Source organism: Buceros rhinoceros, unplaced genomic scaffold (assembly GCF_000710305.1).
Source record: "Buceros rhinoceros silvestris isolate BGI_N320 unplaced genomic scaffold, ASM71030v1 scaffold12660, whole genome shotgun sequence".
NCBI classification, from domain to species: Eukaryota; Metazoa; Chordata; class Aves; order Bucerotiformes; family Bucerotidae; genus Buceros; species Buceros rhinoceros.
Genome location: NW_010389088.1, coordinates 38,842 through 40,572, shown reverse-complemented (window position 1 = coordinate 40,572; position 1,731 = coordinate 38,842). Strand labels below are relative to the sequence as shown.

Here is a 1,731-nt window from a genome sequence, read left to right as displayed (position 1 = left end):
CGCTCTTCCATTTGGAACTGTTAGTGTGCTCTGGATTCACTGAAAAGTAAAACTAACACACCATTGTCAAGAATTGCAACATAAATGTCTTTCCTAGAAATATTGAGAAGTGCCTGAAGTGTTTTAAAAAACATCTGAATAAAGAAATCAGTGTAGTGGACATAGTAGTATAAGGAGTCCTGAAATTTTTTTGACAAGTGTGTGAGTTTTAAACTGTTTTATCTGGAACCCAGTGACATACAGGTTCTGTCTTCCAAGAGCTTACAGTGTGTGCAATATGATTTCTTTTCATGGTTATGATGATTTTATTTGTAATAATGTAATAAAGTTTACTGTTTTCCTCAAAAGAACTGCCGTTTGAGATACATAGTGAAAAGTTTCTGTTCTGTTTCCTTCTGTTTCATGTAGGAAAGAAGGGAAAGGGAACGAAAGCTTAGCAAGGAAATGGCAGAAAAAGCCACAAGAGAACTAGAAAAAATGCACTTACAGGAAAAGGCCGAAGTAAAATATAAAGAATGGTTAGAGAAGAAGAGAGCTGAAGAGGCAGAAAAGAAGAAGAAAGAGAAGGTATTAATCAACTAATCATTTATTTGGATGGGGTTGCCTAATCTGTAACTTACATTAAATATGTTGGTGGATGGAATTGATTAGCATTGATCAAATGCCAGTGTTGTACCTCAAAAAAGCTTCACACGGTGTAACGTTAGTGCGTTGAAGACGTGGCAGTAGGGTCAGCAAAGCCAGATGTGTATTAGTGCGTTATTATCACACCGCAACTGCGATGTGATAAGTGAAAGAGAAATGCAAATCTCTGTACCCAGTGTGGGTACGTGAGAGGAGTGGCTGGTGTCCCAGATGCAGTAGTCTCTTCAGGCTAACTGCAGCACTGCTCATCTGCCTGTTAAGTCCAGAATATCTGCCACATGGAGTCTTCCAAAATGCTGGTGAGAGGTTTCTCATGGATTTTTATGGTTTTTTTCAGCCCATAAAATAAATGAAAAACTGTTTTATTTTCAGGAAAATGTTATTTGAAAACATATTCAGCAGTCTGGGAATCTGCAAAAAATTAATTTACCATTTTGTGTGTGTTGTACAGGGCTTTGATACTTTCTAAGCATCTTGGGTTTTTTTCTTTTTAGGAAAAAGAAAAAGAAAGGGAAGCTGAGCTACAGGAGAAGAAAGCAAGATCAGAGAAGATCTTCCAGGAGTGGCTAAATAATGCTAGAAATAAACCTCGCCCAGTTTTAAATGGTTATGGTTTCCCACGTGGCAAGTCCACAGGTTTGTACTTCCACTACACATTCTCAGTGGCTTAGGTTTTTGGTTCCCTCCATCTAATCTTTTAATGTAAAATGAAGCTTGTTTAAGGTTTTCATCCAGTATCTAATTTTGGCACATGGAATGAGTATCTCATGTGGTATAAGTCAGAGAACCTTTTACTCTGAGAACCTTTTTTCATACCCCTTCCTGGTATTTTGGAGGAAAAATTATATTATTTGAGAGAATAATGTGGGATACCAAAAGATAACTGATTTTGATCTCATTTTCCGTTTCAGGCATAGGAACTATGAGAGCCAATTGCTGGTTCCTGAGAACTTTTGTCTTCATTATTTCATAGAATTAAAATAGTTGTTGTTATTTGAATTCACAACAGAAAATATTTTAGGACCTAAATTCTGGGCTCAAGTGTTAAAGAAAATGTATAAAGCAGGTGAACAGCCTTTGCTCTTT

The 1,731-nt window shown here is 36.7% G+C and overlaps 1 protein-coding gene across 1 annotated transcript in view; it reads left to right on the top strand.

The window, feature by feature from the left end:
* CCDC34 (coiled-coil domain containing 34) overlaps positions 1–1,316 on the top strand; it is an 11,286-nt gene extending 9,970 nt beyond the window's left edge. The window contains exons 2-3 of the mRNA XM_010132859.1: positions 409–567; positions 1,140–1,316. Of these exons, the coding sequence (XP_010131161.1) occupies positions 409–567; positions 1,140–1,316 (336 nt within the window). The remainder of the gene's footprint in view (positions 1–408; positions 568–1,139) is intronic.
* The last annotated feature ends 415 nt before the right edge of the window (positions 1,317–1,731 follow it).